Raw genomic sequence first — 20212 nt, 5'->3', positions numbered from 1 at the left:
TACTCTGACACAGACAATTAGTTTAGCCAATCACCACCAGCTCTCAAAGTGCCACAAAACATTACAGGATCCTGCTTGTTAACAACTTAAGAAAAGAGCAGGTGGTGTCCATTTGGCTCATTGAGCCTCGTCCTCCATTCATCATTGTGTCCGGTCCTCCATTTCAACACCAAATTCTGCTCTCTTCCCATACCCCTTTAGCTTTTAGGAGCCTGTTTGAATATATGGAGTGACTTCACCTCCAGAGACTTTGTTGTTAAAGAATTCCACAGATTCACCATCCTAGAAATTCCTATTCATCAGTCCCAAATGGCTTACTGTATATTGTGAGGTAGTAACCATCATCGTGCAGCCTATCCAGACTTGCCTGAAGTTTATATGTTTCAACAAGATCCCTTCACATTCTACTAAACTCCAATGAATACAGGCCCTCTACACCCAATTTTTCCTCATTCAACAGACCTGCCATTCCAGCAATCAGTCTGTGAATCTTCACTGCACTCCCTCTATGGCAAGTTACCTTTTCCTTGGGGGGGGGGGTGGGAGAAAGAGAATGAAAGGGCGCAATACTCTAGGTTTGGTCTCACAAGGCCCTATACAATAGTAAGACACCTTCGCTGCTGTACTCAATTCTCGACTGAAATGAAGGTCAACATATCATTTGTCTTCCTCACAGGTTGCTCGCTTCCAGTTATTAGTGTACAGGGCATTCAGATCCCTTTGTAAATAAACCATGACCATAATAAACTACTATTCCTAAAGAGGCCAATTTCACATTTATCCACATTATAATGTATTTGTCATGTACTGCAAACTCAAATTGGTCTATACTGTCTACATTGCCCTAACACTTCTTTATACTGTCCTCAGTACTCAGGCTTCTCAGTTGTGCTGTCAGTAAACTTGAAATATTACTCTAGTGCCTCATTCAAATTAGAGAATATATTGAGAATGTCAAAAGTCATACATCACCACATTATAATCCAATAGGTTTATTTGAAATCACCAGATTTTGGAACTTGTTGGACTATAACCTCTGATGTTGCGTGACTTCTGACATTGTGCACCCCAGTTCAACACCAGCAGCTCTACATGGCTATATTGAGAACAGCTGGAACCCCAAACAACAATCCTTATGGTATCCCAATTGCCATCACCTTCCACTCTGAAAGCTGCACTTTTATTACTACTGCCATTTCTTACCTGCTCTGGATTAGTGGTGCTGAATTCCTGATGAAGGGCTTTTGCCCGAAACATCGATTTTACCGCTGCTCGGATGCTGCCTGAACTGCTGTGCTCTTCCAGCACCACTAATCCAGAATCTGGTTTCCAGCAGCTGCAGTCATTGTTTTTACCTATTTCTTACCTACTAACGGATTCCATTCCAGTATACGGCCACTAATCCCAGATGCTTCTGTTTTGCACAATAATGCAAGGCAATCTAAACACACCACATCCTCGATTCACTCTATTCAAGAAAGACAGATCCTCAAAAGATTCTAGGTTTCTCAAACCAAATTTCCCTTTTAAAAACATAACTGTGTAATACCACTGATTACACATCCCTTCTAAACAGACTCCAGCATTTTCTCTACTCCTGAGGCTAGGCCAACAGGTAACTCTAGTTTACTGCCGTCCTCTTTGAAAAGCACTGGCAGATTAGAAGGTGACAAATATAATCCCAATCTGTAAAGGTAACTACAGCTGCTTTAAATTTAAAGTAACTTAACACCCAATCCTCCAGCCTTACCTGCAACATGTAGAGTAGCTCAGGCTTGTTATTAAGACCATCAGAGCAGTTACTTCTACCACTTCACTCTCTTCCTCTAGCCCATGAAGCAAACTTCTTTCAAGGTTCCATCTACACCAACCCTAAATTAACAGCTTTCTCTAGTTTCTCACCCATCCCACCACAAACTAAGGAATGAACGAACGGAAATCTCAATACTAAGGGAATGAAAGCCATGATTTTGGAACTGTTTTGTGGTGGAGACCAAAGCCACAAACTCCATCTGGGCAGAAATCAAACTGGATTTGTAATAACCATTTTCACTGCAGATTTTGCAAGAACTGCAGAGTACTTCTACCAGGTTTTTGTATTCGAGATTTCCACGATCCACAGTATGATGGTTTTATTTCAATGCCATCTCTCTCCCCAACAACTCTCTCAGCTCAAAGTAGACTTCACAAGATTTTCTTCCATAAGATGAACGGACAACTTGTAAACTGTGCCATGACCAAGGCAACCTATTTCCATCTCTAACAATGCCCCAACCCCAGCAGCTGCTGAAACCCCTGTCCAGCCTTCTTGTTACCTGAGGATTTGACAAACACTTTTGTTGCCTCCTACATATCATCCCCTGTAAATTGGAGGTCATCCAATATCTCCTGCCCAGCTCCTTGGACAGAGAACATAGAACAGTATAGCATAGGAATGGGCCCTTTAGCCCACAATGTTGTGTTGAACATGATGCCAAATTAAACTAATCCCTTTTGCTGGCCCTTACTCCATATCCCTCTATTCTTTGCATAATCATGTGCTTATCTAAAAGTCCCTTAAATGCCCCATCATATCCGCCTCCACCACAACTCCTGACAGCGCGTTCCAGACAGCTACCACTCCAAAAATAAACTAGCCCCTCACATCAGCTTTGAGCTTTCATGCAGTCAATGGCAGAACCCTTGGGAGTACCGATATGCAGAGGGATCTGGATGTGCAGGTCCACAGATCACTGAAGATGTCAGCGCAGGTAGATAAGATAATAAAACAGGCTTATGGCATGCTTGCCTTCATTGGAAGGGGCACTGAAGAGAAGGACAGACATGTTATGCTGCAGCATTACAGAACTTTAATTAGGCCACATTTGGAATGATTCATACAGTTCTGATCACAATACCAGAAGGATGTGGATGCTTTGGAGAGAGTACAGAAAAGTATCGCAAGGTATATACTGAAACATTATCTTCTCTAGGTGAGGAATCCAAAAGAAAGGGACACCGGGGTAAGAGGAACAATTTAGAATTGGGACAAGAAACTTCTTCATTCAAATGATTGTGAACAATTTGGAATTGTCTCAGGATTGTGATTATGCCATCATAAAAGTGGAGGTAGACAGACTGAGTGAAAGCATGGATATGGGGAGCAAACAGAAAAGTAGAGTTGAAACCCAGTTATTAGCCACACGTCAAGAGCTGGAGCAGCTTGATGAATTGTTTGATCTATTCCTGCTCATTTTCTTTAAAAGATTATATAGGTTTATGCAGAGTATAGTTTTTCTGATTTAGTCAATGCCACTAAGTCCACTCAATAAACTGGATAGCAAATTTCTGTCACAAGGTAGCTGATGAATCAGGTGAGCAAGAGATAGTATACCAGTGAACAGTTTTGTTATTGGAGTTGTGACAAAGACTTACTAATGCCTTCTGGCAATAATGCAGTTCCCTAATAACCACGACCCAGTGGTCACAATTCCATATACTTGACTAATGACTGTCATATGTTAGACAAGAACTCCACAGAAAATTGGGAAAAAAATTAACACTGCAATGTACTGAACTAAACCACAAGCTATTAATCTTTGGTTTGCCTACTAAGTTCCAAAATCAATACTGTTGCACCAACTTACCCAGTTCAAACTGGGCTCCTTGCTGAACTCGTGGCTTTTAGCCGTGCTGAAGTCATAATCCGGGCGGAACGATGCATTGAGTGTAGCAATCAGGTAGAAGAGTGTCTTGCGGCTACACTTGTCACAGAGTGGTCCCTCTCCTTCATCACCACTTTGGCTCTTACTCAACCTAAAATGCAGGGCAGGAAACAAGATTTATTCTGAAACTTGTGGGGTCTTCACAAACATTTGATCTGGAAAAAGAACCAAGTGTCCAGATAACCTTCTGTGCTATTGCACCAAGGGCATGATCATGACAATCACTCTGATCACCCAGGTTAGGTCAAGCTAATCTTGCTAAGTAGCAAGAGCATTTGTGCCATAATATCTGGCAGCTGAAGCTTGTGACAAAAAGACAGATGTGCTCAACAATGTTCAGCCACACCCCAAAACCCAGTTTCGACCAAGTTGCATAACGTACAGCTATTTTAAATCAACCTGGTCAGACTTGGCGTGACATCTGCAGGGCAGGTACAACCTGAACCTGGATCTTCTGGCTAAGAGGTAGGGATGCTACCATTGTGCCACAAAACCCCAATGCAAACAGTTCTTTTTCTATTTGAACAGAAGATCAGTGATCACTGAACTTAACCTGCATGCAGGTCAAATTATATATACACGTGGATGGAAAAAGGAAAATAAGTCTTGTATACTGAAGCCTTTTTTGGTATTTATAAAAGGGATTTTTCTCAAGGAACATTTTACTGACCTGTTTGGACTAATTCCAGTAGTCTGAGGTGGGGAAAGGGCTTCCAGGACATGGGGCTGTCCATCTTGACAGAACTGTTTAAACATTTGCTTGTCATCACCTGCCATTTTGCAGGAATAGCTCTCTATCCTTTAGGGAAGAAGGAGACAGAAATAAATTTTTTTAAATTATTAAAAGCTTCAACTTCTCTAACTTTGTTTCTTAAATTGGAATGCCCTCCAATCTTTTCAGGTTCACAGGCTGTAATAGTCTGTTTTGTCTGCAGCCTAATCACTTTAAACACACAGTGCTTGTAGTTTATTCCACACCCCTCCATGTTTTATCTTTAAGGAAGAAGTTGAGCAACCTTCCTGGTAATGTCTAAGTTGCGATACAGCCACAGGCAGCTCACAGAAAACATACCTCACAAGTAAACACTGACCAATGCCAGCTTCTGAAGTCAAACAGATTAAGTTCAAATTCAGCACCTGGGTTAGGAAGCTAATCCGGGAAAAGACAAATATATATATATATATAAAAAAAAAATAAAAAAAAAAGTGTACAAATATCTCTTGGAATCTAGAGACCAAGAGAGGCAGCCAGCAGCACTATGATGACATTTCATGGAGCATGTAGCATATTAGAAACAAAATGGCACATACAGCTTACAAAAAGAACTAAAAATAGATCAATTCTGCTCAGTTTCACTATTTTGCCCGGGTTCATCGACAACTGGATACATGCAATGTTAATGGCTTGTTGCAAAACATGCGCAAAGTGATGGTACTAAATGTGCTTGTATTAGCCAGCCTGCTTAACAACATGACCAGAAAAAAAATGTAATGTTAACTACTTTGTATATCAAAGAAAAAAAGTGCTTTAAAAGAGATGTTGTAGATTCGAATTATGCACAGGCTTCCTATACCAATTAATTAGATCGTCCATATTTTTGGACCCTCAGTCTAGAGTGCTCACAAATACTCCCTTATTCTGTAGTGAATAAAAACATAAACGTGCTGGAGTAACTCAGCAGCTCTTACAGCATCTATGAAGAGAGAACAGTGTTAACTTTGAGAATAAAGAAGTATTCTTTGGACTCAAAATGCCAACCATTTCTTGCTCCACAGAAGCTGCTAGACCTGCAGAAATATTCCTGCACTTTGCTTTTATTTCAGACCTGTAGCATCTGCAATATTTTGTTCATATTGTTCTGGAAGGCTTTGACTGGAATAATCATGTTAAACTTTAGATTTTGTATCTGAAGAATCCCACGTGTTTTACAGTGAGCACAAATAAGGTTAATTGATTCCTGGGATGAGGGCTGTTTACTAAACAAAAATGTAGAATAGCTCTATATTCTCTGGAGTTGAGGGGCCAATCAGGCATAGTAGTGGGAAGTTGTGCGTGGAGTCAAAGGAGATGGGGAAGCACTAAATTAATACTTTGTCAGTATTCACACTAGAAAAAGACAATGTGGTCAAGGAGAACACAGAGATACAGGCTACTAGACTAGATGAGATTGAGGTGCATAAGGAGGAGGAGTTAGCAATTTAAAGTGTAAAAAATAGATAAGTCCCCTACGCCATATGGGATTTATCCTAGGATTTTCTGGGAAGCCAGGGAGGAGATTGCTGAGTCTTTGGCTTTGCTCTTGATGTCATCATTGTCTACAGGAATAGTACCAGAAAACTAGAGGATAGCAAATGTTGTTCCTTTGTTCAAGAAGGGGAGGAGAGACAACCCTGGTAATTTTAGACCTGTGAGCATTACTTTGGTTGTGGGTAAAGTGTTGGAAAGGGTTATAAGAGATAGGATTTATAATCATCTTGAAAGGAATAAGTTGATTAGAAAAAGTCAACACAGTTTTGTGAAGGGTAAGTCATGCCTCACAAACTTATTCAGTTCTTTAAGAAGGTGACCAAACAGGTAGGGTAGGGTAAAGTGGTTGATGTGGTGTACAGAGGAACCTCAATTATCCGAATGAGATGGGTGGGCACTATTTCCTTTGGATAATTGATTACTTGGTTAATTGAGTCAAGTCCTTTCCTGAGGTTGGAGTTTTCTGAAGTTTCCTTCTTCCTCGTTCTGCCTGCCTTGCTCCCTCTCTGTCTCAGGGTTTGTTTCTGGGCAGACACACGCTTGCGTGTAAATGACCTGCAGCATTGCTGAAGCCTCCCCCCACCCCCCAACCAGTTCAACGGGATTGACATGGACAGCACTTGCTCAGTCCACTCCCTGTTTAGGGCACCAGGCAGCAGCACACTGCACACGTGATCCCACCTGCTCCCGCCTGAACCCTCCAACCATGGAATTCAGGGTGATTTAGCGGTTTGAATCAGAAATTGGCTTGTTGAAAGAAGACAGAGGGTGGTGGTTGATGGTAAATATTCAGCCTGGAGTTCAGGTGACTAGTGGGGTACCGCAAGGATCTGTAGGTCCACTGTTGTTTGTCATTTATATAAATGGCCTAGATGAGGGCATAGAAGAATGCGTTAGTAAATTTGTTGATGACACTAAGGTCAGTAGAGTTATGGATAGTGATGAAGGATGTTGTAGGTTGAAGCTGTTTTCATTAGAGAGAAGGTTGAGAAGCGACTTGAGTCATAAGATAATCAGAGGGTTAGATTGGTTGGACAGCGAGAGCCTTTTTCTTCAGGTGGCAATGACTAGCACAAATGGACATAGCTTTAAAGTGAGGGGTGATAGATATAGGACAGATGTCATAGGTAGTTTCTTTACTCAAAGTAGTAGGGGCGTGGAACACACTGCCTGGAACAGTAGTAGACTCGCCAACTTTAAGGGCATTTAAATGGTCGCTGAATAAGCATATGGATGAGAATGGGATTGTGTAGGTTAGATGGGTTTGACTGGTTCCACAGGTCAGCGCAACATCTAGGGCCGAAGGGCCTGTACTGCGCTGTTATGTTCTATTGAATAGGAGACAGGTTTGAAAGGCCAAATACCCCATTCATGCTACCTACATTCTTGATTTCTCCAGATATTTTAAAATTATGCTAACAGCATGAGTTTTCAAGATGTATTACTTTAGCTTTCTGTAATTACAAACGCACCACAGCACACGCCTGACTGAACCCCAAATTGGGTGTCCACCTAATTCTTAGCACAGGATCCTGTAAATATTATCCATTTCAGAATCACATGTAATTTTGGATGGCTTGCCCAAGCACAAGCTGATTGAGTATGGTGTCGATAACCAAAGGAATGCTATTTAGTACACAGTCTTGGAATGCATGGCCTACATACCTAGCATCATAGCTGCACTGAAATCCACATACCATACTTGTTAGGGAAGCGATAGCCTAGTGGTATTATTCCTGGACTGCTAATCCAAAGACCCAAATAATGTTCTGGGGACCTGGGTTCAAATCCCGCCATGACAGATAGTGTAATTTGAATTCAATAAATATCTGAAATTAAGAATCTAATGATGACCATATATCCACGGTTGATTGTCAGAAAAACTCATCTGGTTTACTAATGTCCTTTGAGGAAGGCAACCGCCAGCCTCACCTGGTCCCCATATCAGGCGAAACAAACATTCAGACGCAGTATGGCTTTATCTCCTTCATCTTTATTCTGGGCCCTGAAGGGAGAGAGAGAACGATCGACCATGTACACAGAGACATGAGTTCTCTGTCTTCTCTCGAACAGGAGATTCTTAAAACAATTATATAGTCACTTACAGGGAGCAACATCCAAATAAGGCAACATCTATATTGACTGGATGACTGTTACAATCAGTGAGCATCAATAGTCATCTCATATTTCACGATGGACACTTCCACCTCGTTAACTAGCATTACACAATGGACGCTTTTCACCTTGTTAACTAGCATTATACAATGTATGTTCTTTACCTCGTCAAACCACTACCCTTGCTTCCAGCACCTCATTGTTTACTGCAAATTCTTATCTGGTCAAAGTCATACTAGTTGAGCCTTTGACTTGCAGCCCAAAACTCAACTTTTCCCTACCTGCTCATACCTTTATACACTTTCTCAGTCTGACCTACAGCAATGTGGTTGACTCCTAATTGCCCTCTGGGCAATAAGTGCTGCTTAGCGGTGATTGGAATAAAAATTGAGAGTTAATCAGTGCATCTTAGTGGCGTAACAGTAGTGTCCTTTTAGAAAGAAAGCATCACTTGTATTGCTGTTGCATGGTAGTAGCTAGTTTCATCCACTGCTTGAACCTTTGCATCCTTTGGATTATCAGCAAAGAATTACATTTAACCACTTTAAGACAGCCAATCGTGCAGTATGACTGCACTTGCATGTAATGGAAGCTACATACATTAATATACAGGGACCAATTTTTTTCAGACATAAAGAACCTGTACGAAAACGTTTGGATTCCTATTTCTATGAAATACTGGGCATCGCTCAATTTCCTTTCACTTAGCATTCAAGTTTCTCTCCAATCTGCAACTGTGAGCTGGTAAAACGGATTCAGAACTGGCTAAGTCACAGAAAACAGTAGCAGAGAAAATGTGTTTTAGACAGGAGATTTGCAATCAGTAGTGTACCACAGGGATCAGTGCTGAGACCCTTATTTTGTCAAATATAAATAATGGTTTGGAGGAGGATGTAGATAGCCTGATTAGCAGGTTTACAGAAGACAAAGATTGGGGAAGCTGCAAATAGGAAGATTGCAAGAGGATGCAGCAGGATATAGATTGGCTGGAGACTTCAGCAGAGAATGGCCGATGGAATTTAATCTGGACACATGAGATTCATTTTGGAAGGTCTAATGCAGGAGGGAAGAATACAGTAAATTGCAGCACCGTTAGAAGCAGAGGGATCTAGTTGTACAGGTCTACAGTCCTTGAAAGTGGCAATGCAAGTGCACAATGAGATCAATAGGGTAGAGAGCCTTCAGTTGGGGCATCAAGTATACAAACTGATGAGTTGCATTGCAGCTGCACAGAACTTTAATTTGGAGGTTTGTTTTATTCCTTTGTGGGAGGTGGGTATTGCTGGCTGGCCAGAATTTATCACCTGTTTCTCATTACCTTCTTTAACCGCTGCAGTCCACTTGCTGTGGGTTGATGCACAATACCTTTCGAGAGGGAATGCCAGGATTTTGATGCAGCAACAGTGAAGGAAGAGTGATATATTTCCAAGTCAGGATGGTGAGGGGCTCAGAAGGTTATTTGAAGGTACTGGTATTTCCATATATCTGCTGCCCTTGTTCTTCTAGGTACAAGTGGTTGAGAGTTTACAGGATATTTAGTGAATTGCTGCAGTACATATTGTAGATAGTAACAGCAGTGTGTACTGAATGCCAGTGGTGGAGGGAGGTGGATGCTTGTGGATCAGTCAAGCAGGCTGCTTTGTCCTGCAAGGTAGCAACTTAAATACTATCAGAGGTGCACCATCCAGGCAAGTAGGAAATATTTCATTACATTCCTAATGTATGCCTTGTAGATGAACAGTCTTTGGATACGCGAATATAGGAGGGGAGTTACTCACCTCAGTATCCTCAGCCTCTGACCTACTCTTGTAACTATTGTGTTTAAGTGGCAAGTCAAGTTGAGGTTCTGGTCAATGTTAAGCCCTAGGATGTTGATAGCAGGGTATCTAGTGATGGCATCACCATTGAATATCAAAGCTTGGTGGTTAAATTCTTGAAGTGGTGATGGTAATCGAGCCTGGCATTTATATGATACAAACATTACAAGCCATATTGTCCAGATTGGACAAACAGGCAGAAAACTAGCTACCCACAATCACGAGTATCTTTACATACGGATGAGGAAGGACCCCACTTTGACTGGGACAACACATCCTGCCTAGGACAAGCCAAACAGAGACACACGAGAATTCCTAGAATTATGGCATTCCAACCAGAACGTCACCAACAAACACACTGACTCAGAAAAACAGGAAATTACATCACCAACCCAAGGAAACCTAAACACAAGAAAGCAGGCCATATCACTAGTGCTTCATCTGGAGGCTCATTGATGATGTTACCTAGTATTGTGACTAAATGTCTGAAAACAAACCTTCCAGCTCCACGAGCAAACCTACATCCATTGCCCAGATCTTACTGTATTTGAACAATGACCCCTTCAATACCTGGGTGTTATGAATGGTGAACATAATGCAATCAGGGATCATCCTAATTCTGACCTTCTGATAGGTCATTGATAAAGCAGCTGAAGATGGTTGGGCCCAAGACACTATCTTGAGGAACTGCTGCAGACATGTCCCCAAGCTGCCAAGACTTACTTCTGACAACCAAAACCATCTTCCGATGTACCAGGTACAACACCAACCAGTAGAGATTTTGCCCTGATACCCATTGATCCCATTAGACTAGGGCTCCTTGATGCTATAGTCAGTCAAATGCAGCATTGATATCAAGGGCTATCACTGTCACTACTGTACCAGAAGGATATGGAGGCTTTAGAGAAGGTATATTAGCAATTTGCCAGCATTTACTTGGTTTAGAAATATTAGCTTAGGAGAGATTGGACAAATTGCTTTCATGAGCATGTCAGAGACAGAGAGGGTAACCTGGCAGATATGGAATTGTGAGAATTTTAGTCAGAATCTTCTCCCAGAATACAGAAATGTAAATTACTAGGGGCATAGGTTTAAGGGAAAATTAAATGACAGGAGGCACAAGTGTTTTTTTCTAAAAAAAAGTCTGGAATGCACTGCCAGAACAGTTACTAGAAGGAGATACAAAAGCAATGTTTTAAGTGACATCCTGTCAGATACAGACCACAGATGCAAACAGTTGTGAGTTTAGAAAAAGTTGAAGTGGATCTTAGTCTGTAAGCTACCATTATAACTACAGTGGCTGAAAGAGCAAGTCCAGTTCAGTATCTGGTCAAGCGTAACCCTTTGTTTGTCATTGGACAATGGTTAGATTGTCTCATTGCCAGGCAATGACCCTGTTCATGTAGTGAAAGTATAATTCGCTATTTCTTTTCCCCCCCCAGAGTCCAAAAAAACATAAATGATGCTAATACTTGTGTGGTGAATATCAGCACCCAACCTAATGGAGGGAAAATAATTGATAATGCAACTTAAGAGGGTCAGGTCTAGACCACTACCCTACAGCAGTGGTAACGTTTCCACATTTGGACCAGGAGGCCTACGTTAAAGTCCTGCACAGCTGTGTAACAACATTCAAAGAGGCTGATTTGAAATTAGAGCCTGAGAAAATACATCAAGCAGAGATGCCCTGGAGCCAAGGTAACTCATCCACAGCCACAGCTGAACTAGAGCAGGAGGAGAAAAAAAAAGAGAATCTTTTCAATGCTGTATGTCAGAGATGAACTTCCTTGACCATATGAATAGGTAGACCAGGAAAGAGGGGAAAAGATTGCTCCTGGGCCAAATAGCCCTAGCCATGCAGAGGAGACTGACAGTTAGTTGTAGATCATCAGCTGCATGGATAGTGTGAATAACCAAGGCCTTTGGCAGAGTTTTGTTTGGGGGTGGGGGTGGTACGGTCCGAAACTGTTTAGGGTGATGGAAGAGAGATTTTTAAAAAAAAGAGTACAGGCAACTTTTCTACATAGACAGACTATACAATTACAGTAATTCAAGAGGCCTAAACAGCTTTATTAATAAAGAGTCATTACATTGCTAACTGAAAAGAAATGGTAGAAGTGCTAGACAAGTACTTCACCTCAACAGGAAGAGAAAAACCCAAAAACAGTTAAGGACCAGGATCTAAGTGGAACTGAGTCTGATGTTGAGTTGGCAGTGTTGGACTGGGATGGACAAAGTCAGGTCAACACAAAGCTTAGTGCAATATATTTCAAATCACAACCCTCGAGAGTTGCTCCTTTGTCCTGTCACTTCACCTGAAAAAGCAGCAGCATTTCAAAAAGAGGGTTACAATTCTAAACTGAATTAGCTGTAGAATTGTATTGGAGAAATTAAAAAAAACAGAACATCTGTTGATAAATGTTGCAGAATTGAGTGATCTTAGACCTAATGTTGAAAAAAGGAAGGAATGCTATAGTGAATATCTTTCAAAACTAATTCTGCAATAGTGCCTACAGTTAAATAGTGTACATTTGAGAAAGGGAAACAAGCTTGTGTCTAATACCAATGTATACAGAAAAATCAAATTTTTCTGATTTGTGAAGAACAAGTTGAAACAAACACTAGTTGAGGCCATTAAAAAAAAGTCAAAGATGGAAATTAGCAGAGAGTACAGAAACAGACCCTTAGTCCAACCTGATTAGATATCCCAACCCAACCTAGTCCACCTGCCAGCACCTGGCCCATATTTCACCAAACCATTCCTATTCATACACCCATTCAGATGCCATTTCAATGTTGTCAACACTTCATTCCAGCTGCACCTCCTTGTGAAAATGTTGCTCCTCAAGTCCCTAGGTTGGCCTCCTAGTTAGACTCTCCACCCCAGTGAAGTGACCTTGTGTTTTTACCTAATCCATGCCCCTCAGGATTTTATAAACCTCTTAAGATTATCCCCAGCCTATTCAGTCTCTCCCTATAGCTCAAACCTTCCAATCCTGTCAATATCTTTACAAGTCATCTGAACCCTTCCAAGTTTCACAACATCCTTCCGGTAGGAAGGCCAGAATTGCATGCGATGCTCCAAGTGACCTAAACATCTACAACATGGCCTTCCACCTCTATGCTGACCAATAAAGGAAAGCAGACCAAACACCTTCACTATCCTATGATTCCAATTTCAAGGAACTATGAACCTGCACTCCAAGGTCTTTCAGCAACCCTCCCCAGTATCTTACCATTAAAAAAGGTAAGAATCCTGCCCTGATTTGCCTTTCCAAAGTATAGCACCTCATCTAAATTGAACTCTATCTGCCACAACCCATTACCTCTGATTACAATCAGATGGGCCAATGTTATTCACTGTATACTACACCTATTTTGGTGTCACCTGCAAAACTATATTGATGTTCACAACCAAAATCATTTATAAATGAATAGCAGTAGACCCAGCACAGTTCCTTGTGGCACACCACTGGTCATAATCTCCATTCTGAAAAGCAACCCTCCCACACTTTGGTAAGTTCTGTAATCAATGGCTAGTTCTCCCTGTATTCCATGAGATGGAGATGTAGATTTGGATTTTGAGGGTCTCTGCAAAGTGCCACAAAAAAAGGCTGTAAATAAAAAAAAAATTGAAACTGAAAAAAAATTCAGCAAGTCTAGCCTAGAATCTTGAATTTGTTAGAATGCAGAGGTGAAGGAAATGGTAACCACTTAGTCAGGCTACGGGCAGCAGGGATCAATGTTCACATTTCAGCTCAACTAAAAGAGATTGGGAAGCAGTGACTGAAAAGGATGTAAACTAATGGGAATAGAGTTGCAAGGAAGATGAAAACTAACTAGAAGATTTAGACAGGTAGATAGTGGGCATGCACAAGGTAGATGGAATACTTAAGGGATGAGGTACAGCAGATTTCTGAAATGGAGATAAAGTTCTGTAAAGTTTGTAAATTGACTACTGCCTGACCAGTGTTTTTGCTCAAATGCTGCATGTGGGCAAAAATGTTTAAGTCCCTCACTTCTGACTGATGTCATGCCAAGGGAATACTGCAGGAGCTGTACGTAGTCTTTAAGCAATGGCAATTAAGAAACATTAAATGCTCATTTGTAATTCTAGCCCTTAATTTCCTCATTTGCAAACAGATACATGGAGATGACACGGAGATTACAGGATTGTTAGGAGATCTGAATGTTCAATAGTGCCATCTACATCTGATGCAAGTTAAGGATAGAATTGAAATAAAGCAATAAGTTTGTTCACACAATGCTTTCATTCACCGAATAAGAACATGACCTTTTGTGGTCTGCTGAAGGAAATTAGTAGATTAGCAGAGGGCAAGTGTAGTAGAGAGCTACATGTTCCAAGACTTCCTAGTACCCCCAAATGTTGATGATTCAGCAAAGGTCATAGTCACCTAGTCATGAGCCAGTTCAGAAATCAACTCAGTGGTGTCAGCTTCTGCTCAGGCTCCAGGAACATACATGGACTTTTGCACAATACTCCATTTAGTTGTAGCTATTTTCATAAGAGGAAATCAGAATCCTTGTGTGGAAAGAGGACATTTGGCCCCTAGAGTTTGCAATGCTATAAAAGGGAATCTCAGACCCAGCTGCCCATTTTGTGCTCATAAGCACTCATTTACCACTTCAACCAGTCCACTTAGCATACACATCCCAGGACACTAGGGAGCCATTTAGTGCAGCCAATTTCTCCTTATAACATGGCTTGTTGTGCCTATCTAGGTTTAAAAAACTCACCAAGCCCACATGGAGTGGAATGGAAGGTGACCCAGGGAGTACAGAAGACAGCTTTCATATGGCAGACCATTTAGATGCATAGCATGATCAAAGCATAATGTGCGAACATTTTCAATCTTTCCTGAATAGTTAGTTAATAGCTGATGGTAAAATTCAAATCTTCTCAGCAGCAATCTGTGCACCAAAATATTTGGTAAGGCTCCAACTTTGCTTACAGTGTAAGAAATAACCTGAGATTTATTGCAGTCCTCTGCAGTAAAGTATTCAGTACATTCAGTTGTGTCTCTGCTGCAGAACTGAAAGATAATCCACTGATTATTGGCACTGGCACCAGCAATACAATATTGTAAACCTTATAATGCTAAGATAGTAGCTCAATCCAAAGCTACTGTCGAAAGTAATGACCTAGAAACTGAAATTGGAGGAGACAGTAGCGTGTATAAACATGCAACAATATCAGTGACCTTCAACCGAAGGTTCATACTACACCGAGCAAGAATATTTGCATACCAGAGCACTGAAGCATTGGAGGGAGTTTCCGTCTCAAACTACTGATGCAGCAATAATAAAACAAGTGATAGGACTTTGCAAAGTCCTGAATCTCACTTATACAGGGCATCTTAATCCTTCTCCATAGAAGAAAGAAAGGATATCATTGACTTTGATTTCAGTGTAAGGAATGCAAAGTCAATTAATCAAACTTTCAGGCCTTAACTATACTCCTTTCTCTGCCACAAATTCACATGTTGGCAGAACCTCTAGTTGAAAAATGTGTTGCTGGAAAAGCACAGGTCAAGCAGCATCAAAGGAGCAGGAGAATCGACGTTTCAGGGTGAAGCCCTTCTTCTAGGTCATTGCTTTCAACATTAGTAGCTCAATCCAAAACTATCTTTTAGCATTATAAGGTTTACAATATTGTATTGCTGGTGCCAGTGCCAATAATCAGTGGATTATCTTTCAGTTCTGCAGCAGAGACAACTGAATACTTTACTGCAGAACCTCTAGTTGTTTGAAATGAAACTTAAGCCATTTCAGCAGCAAAGCTGGATAAAGGATTGGGCAACATAGCATCTCCTCTGGGGGTAGGGTCATTAGAATCCATTGGCTGCAAGAATAATTCAAATCTTCATTAATATCTAAGTTTAAGCATTTTAAGCTTCTGAAATGAAGGTGTTCCTTGGTCCTAGTTCCTTTACAACAGCTACTTGCATCATATTCTATAGGACAGCAATCCAAATTCTCCTTTACCATTTCATACACTTCACTGCAGTATGAAAATAGATGTGATTAAAATAGCAGTACATGGATGGAGGCCATGTATTAGGGAAACAAGGATTACAGCCAGTTTTAATTGTGGCATTTGGCCTGACCCTCTGAACAAGCACTCCATGAAATCAGTGAATATAGCACATGGAGACAGGCACAGAATGTTCCTGCTTTCAAGTTGAATGTTTCTTGTAGTAACCTTAGTGTCCCAAATTATTTTATGAATTTAACTTACATTTTGGGAAACAAATTTTAGAACAGCCATTTTATAGGACAATGACTGGACATGTTAGCTGACCACATGACCTTCAGTTTAGAAAAGTGGTGACGTACGAGCCAAAGCAATTGACCTGGCTGGATCAAGGTTTCCCACTATGTGCATGTAGCTTAAATCAGTCAAGTATACACAGACCTGTCAAACATTTGACATTTTATTGCTGCTTATCTAATTAAGTGGTGTTTTAGTAATTTTAGTACAAAATTCTATACCAAGACAGTTTGCAGTAAGGGGAGTAGCCAGAGACACTTGGCACTGTGACTTTGCTAAAACCTTGCAGGTAGGTTTCTCAGTGTAAGATTAGTTTTAAATTGATGCCGTTCATAAAAAGTAAGCTGTCTAAGACTTTATCCCAGACTACCATAGTACAATCTGACAAACCAAGAGAGGATTACAGTACAGGTCAAGTCCAGTGATTGAGCGGTCAGATAGGTATTTTAGCTTTGAACAGAGGGATCTTGGGATGTTTGCCCACAAATCCCAAAAATTGGTAGGGCAAGTTAGTAAAGACCTACAGGTTCTTCAGTTGTGGTATAGATAAGAGCAGGAAGTTAATGTTGGGGCTGTATAGTATTTTCGTTAGGTCACAGCTGGACCACTGCAGCTCTGGTCATCACACTATAGGAAGGTGGACTGCTCTGGAGGGGGTATAGAGGAGATCCACCAGGTTGGTGCCTGGGTAGAGCAATTTAAAGGCTGGATAAACTCAGGTTTTTAGGAAAAGTTAAAAAAAAGAGAGCCAGTGTCAATAAGATGGAGGCAATGACAGGGTTGATGGAAAACAGCTGCTGCCCTTAGCTGAAATGTCAACTAGGAGGCATTGTTTTAAGGTTAGGAAAGTGGTTTATAGAAGTTGGTCTTTTTCCACTCCCACTAGAGTGGGATGGGGCCTGGAATACACTGGGAGGGAGGTGGAGTTGACAATTTACTTGGACAATCACATGAAGTATCAACATTGCCAAAACCTTGAAAGGCTTGAAAGACTAGGTGTAGTTTTGGTAGTATGGACTCAATGTGCTGTAGGGACTCTGCATTGTAGATCTTTATTGACTAAGTTTTAGTATGACTTGAATATTTTAAGTCAACTTAAGAGATTAAAAGTTTGCCCAAACACCATTCCTTAAAATGCCACTGTACCATTCTTGTCTGAAAAAAGGAACCATTTACTACAACTTGCTGTTATCTTCAGGTGATGTGGACCCTCCTATTCCACAAATCAGTTGTTAAACCAGCCTGTTAACTTCAATAGTTTGAGATTCTACAAGTGAATTAGTATTAGGACAATATTGCATCTGCAGGAATAACTGAGGGTACCAAAGGCCAGTAATTTACATTTGGAAGTACTGCCAATTTAGATTACCAAGCTATTATAAATAGACAAGCCAATGCCATGGATGAAGTCAGCAAAATGATGCTACATGGTAGTGAAAAGCAACAGACTTTCAGACAGCACCATGTACTAAGTTGGCACAACAAGCTTAAATCTTGGGGAAACTGAAAAGTATAAGGAACAACATTTAAAGCTGACAGTAGACATCAAATTTAATGTTGAATGGAATACTGATTAATATTTTATTGCACAGCCTGACTTTTGCTGCCTCCACTTAGTCTTGGTAAGACACTGATGTGACATGTTAGCTAGCTTCATTCAGCCAACAAGCAGATAAATGTACTGTCAATAATGTACAACATTATCACTGAAAACAGGCCAGTACATTCTCCCAATATCTGCAAATTAAAATACATCAGTCTGGTATATTCACTTAAAACCAATTCCGCAGTATAGTTTATTTACTGTCACCCTCAATTACATGCCCTGAAAAAATCCTCCTCTGCATTCTACTTGATCCAACGTTGCACTGTCAATTCTCCAGCTCAAACTGGAAAAGCCACTGGAAGCTTCATACTGCATTCAAAGATTTACTTTGAAGACTTGAGGCACTCAAGAAAGCTTCAGTCTATGCCTAGTCAAAAAAAATGCCAGAATTGGAAAGCGGAGATGAGTCAATGAACACAGCCCAATTAATACTCGACCTCAAAACAGTAGCCAGTTTTTTTTTATAAAAATGCCCTGACCTGCACTAGATTTGTTTACCCAGCTGAGCCCTCAGTCAAGAGGGACCAGAGTTTAGATCAATTGCAGATCAGTGTCCTACTCCACGTGCACTCTTGCCAATGGCTTTCAATCTCTTCCAAATGAAAGCTACAATTTGTTGCACCAGATGCTCATTGTCCCTGCAGTTAATGAATTGGTCATCAAAAAACAAACAAACAAACAAACAGAGGCCCTGACTGTCAAGTGAGCTGGAATGAAGCATATCCCCAGAGACTGTTTTCACTAATGTAGTAAATTCCATCTGATGGAAGCTCAATTCTTTCAACTGGAAAAAAATCTTTGAAAATCTTTAAAAGATTGAGCAAGTGTGTTTGAGGTAGTGTCCTGCTTTTGACTGCTGTTATGTTTTTCATGACTTTCCACTGCATGGGAAAGGCTTGGTCAGATCAACAAGCAATGCAGAGCTCCAGGTTTTATTCTTGGCACTTCCTGAAACTTGCAACTCCAAATACTGCTGGAACCACACAGGCTCAAGACGTGAAGGGGAGTAGGGAAATCCCTGACAATTACAGACCAGTTAGTCAGTCTTATGTCAACAAGGTTTTGGAAAATTATGTGTGAGAATTTATGACTATTTGGCAAAGCAGTGTAATTAAAAGGCAGTCAGCATGGCTTTGAGGGGCAGGTCATGCATCAGAAAATCTTTACTTTGAGGTGACAAGACAGGTCAATGAAGGCTGAGCAGTGGATGTGGTGTATATGGATTTCAGCAAGGCATTTGATAAGATTCCCCATGGTAGGCTCATTTATAAAGTCAGGAGGTATGGGATACAGGGAGATTTGATGACCTGGATTCAGACTTGGTTGGCTAACAGAAGGCAGAGAGTGGTTGTAGATGGAAAGTATTCTGCCTGGAGGTCAATGTTGAGTGAGGTCCTGCAGGGCTCAGTTCTTGGGCCTCTGATCTTTGTAGTTTTATAAATGACTTGGATGAGGAGGTTGAGGGGTGGGTTAGTAAATTTGCAGATGACAATGGTTGGAGGTACTGTTGATAGTAGAGGGCTATTGCATGCTGCAGCATGACAGGATACAGAGCTGGGCTGAAAAGTGACAGATGCAGTTCAACCTGGATATATGTGAAGTGATGCATTTTGCAAGGTTGAACTCAAATGCTAAATATAGGATTAAAGACAGGATTCATGGCAGTGTAGAGGAACAGTGGGATCTTTGCATCCAAGTGCATATATGCTTCAAAGTTAACAACCCTATCCACTTGATGGCAAGCATATGGGGTCTTAGCTTTCATCAATGGGGAGGGAGGAAAATCAAGCTAAAGAGCACCAAGGTTTTGCTGCAGCTCTACAAAAACCCTGGTGAGACCACACTTTGAATACTGTGTCCAGTTCTGGTCACCCTACTATAAGTACAGGCTTGAGGGGGTGCAAAGAAGGTTTACCAGGATGCTGCTTGGATTGAAGGGCTTACCTTGAGATGTTGACTAAACAAGACTTTTGGATTAGAGTGGTGCTGGAAAAGCACAGTTCATGCAGCATCCAAGGAGCAGGGAAATTGACATTTTGGGCAAATGCCTTCATTCAGGAATAGCAGCAGTGTGCCTGCAGGGTGGAAAGATAAATGAGGGGGGGTGAGGGTAGAGGTGGGGAGAAAGTACCATAGAGTACAATAGGTGAGTGTGGGTGAGGATAAAAGGTGATAGATCAGAGAGGAGGGTGGAGTGGATAGGTGGAAAGGAAGATAGGCAGGTAGGACAGGTCATGGGGACAGTGCCGAGCTGGAAGTTTGGAACTGTGGTGAGATGGGGGGGGGGGGGGGAAGAAAGGAGAGAAGGGGAAAGAGGAAACTGGTAAAGTCCACACTGATGCCATAGGGATGAATGGTTCTGAGGTGGAAGATGGGGCATTCTTCCTCCAGACAGACATCGGGTGATGAGGGAGCAGCAGTGAAGGAGGC

General features: G+C 41.2%; 1 protein-coding gene across 1 annotated transcript in view; it reads right to left on the bottom strand.

The window, feature by feature from the left end:
- LOC132815897 (repressor of RNA polymerase III transcription MAF1 homolog) overlaps positions 1–20212 on the bottom strand; it is a 52892-nt gene that overhangs the window by 13959 nt on the left and 18721 nt on the right. The window contains exons 3-4 of the mRNA XM_060825254.1: positions 4375–4503; positions 3627–3795 (exon numbers count right to left, since the gene is read on the bottom strand). Coding sequence (XP_060681237.1) covers positions 3627–3795; positions 4375–4503 — 298 coding nt within the window. The remainder of the gene's footprint in view (positions 1–3626; positions 3796–4374; positions 4504–20212) is intronic.

This window comes from Hemiscyllium ocellatum, chromosome 5, assembly GCF_020745735.1.
Source record: "Hemiscyllium ocellatum isolate sHemOce1 chromosome 5, sHemOce1.pat.X.cur, whole genome shotgun sequence".
Taxonomy (NCBI): Eukaryota; Metazoa; Chordata; class Chondrichthyes; order Orectolobiformes; family Hemiscylliidae; genus Hemiscyllium; species Hemiscyllium ocellatum.
This window is presented reverse-complemented; position numbering and strand designations above follow the sequence as displayed.